This window comes from Rhagoletis pomonella, unplaced genomic scaffold, assembly GCF_013731165.1.
Source record: "Rhagoletis pomonella isolate Grant_MI unplaced genomic scaffold, Rhpom_1.0 Rhpom_scaffold_29485, whole genome shotgun sequence".
Taxonomy (NCBI): domain Eukaryota; kingdom Metazoa; phylum Arthropoda; class Insecta; order Diptera; family Tephritidae; genus Rhagoletis; species Rhagoletis pomonella.
Window position 1 is genome coordinate 1 of NW_023487907.1, and position 1,194 is coordinate 1,194.

Genomic DNA, 1,194 nt, shown 5'->3' on the forward strand with positions numbered 1-1,194 from the left:
AACTATAAATGTACAGAAAAGCAAGTTTTGTATTCGGGAAGTTAGATACCTTGGGTATATTGTAGGAAATGGGACTTTACGCACTGATCCAGACAAAATATCATTAGTGGTAAATTACCCGAGGCCTACAAACGTTAAACAATTAAGGCGTTTTCTCGGTATGTCTGGGTGGTATCGCAGATTTGTTGATAATTTTGCTACGGTAACAACTCCTCTTACCAACTTTGCTTAAAAACGGTAGCAAATTCGAGTGGGGTGAGGATGCCCAAGAAGCATTTAGCATTCTTAAGGAAAAGTTGTGTTCAGCTCCAGTCCTGGCTAACCCAAACTACCAAAAACCATTTATCATCCAGTGTGATGCAAGTAAACTTGGTGTTGGTGCAGTCCTAGCGCAGAAGAACGATGATGGCATAGAGATTGCTATCGCGTATTTTTCGCAGAAGTTAAGCAAAGCCCAAAGCAATTACAGTGTAACTGAGCTAGAATGCTTGGTTGCGATTCTGAGCCTCAAGAAATTCAGAGCCTACGTTGAGGGACAGGATTTCGCCATCGTAACGGACCACGCAAGCTTGCAGTGGTTAATGCGACAAACAGACTTGTCAGGTCGTTTAGCTCGTTGGTCGCTTAAGCTCCAGGGTTTCAGATTTAAGATCGAACATAGAAGAGGATCTCAAAACGTTGTACCCGATTGTTTCACGGCAAAACTTCGAAGAATTGGTGGTAGCACATAAGCTAGAGGAATTGGAAGTAGATCCACTTATTGATCTAGAGTCAGCTGAGTTTGAGTCAGAAGAATATTCGAAGTTGAGAAAATATGTACGCGATAACGAGTCCCGGTTGCCTGATATCCGGCTTGTTGATAAGCATGTTTATAAACGCACGGAATTCCCAAATGGTGATCATGAGCGGGAAACATTCAATTGGAAGTTGCTAGTTTGTTTGGTCCATTCAGTGTGCAATTTCCTTTGTTTCGTTGTGCCTCCCATCCCTTTCTAGTCTCTAACGCTACGTTTATGAACCCACGCAACTGAAGCAGCGGGCCGTTGCCAGTGCACACGCCGTAGCGAATGAGACACTACTACTACTATTATAAAGGGAAGTTCATAACAGAAATAAAATGGCGCCCAACGTGAGGCTCAAAGGTTGAACGTTAAGTGTTTATGAATGCTTTCGAAAGAGGAAACTTTTGGGTCT

General features: G+C 42.9%; 1 protein-coding gene across 1 annotated transcript; it reads left to right on the forward strand.

The window, feature by feature from the left end:
- Nucleotides 1-612: 612 nt before the first annotated feature.
- On the forward strand, nucleotides 613-920 carry LOC118732824 (the record flags this gene model as incomplete). Its single annotated transcript, XM_036461934.1, is given in 1 exon segment — nucleotides 613-920. A coding segment is annotated over 1 exon segment (308 nt), but the record flags the coding sequence as incomplete, so codon positions are not given.
- Nucleotides 921-1,194: the final 274 nt, after the last annotated feature.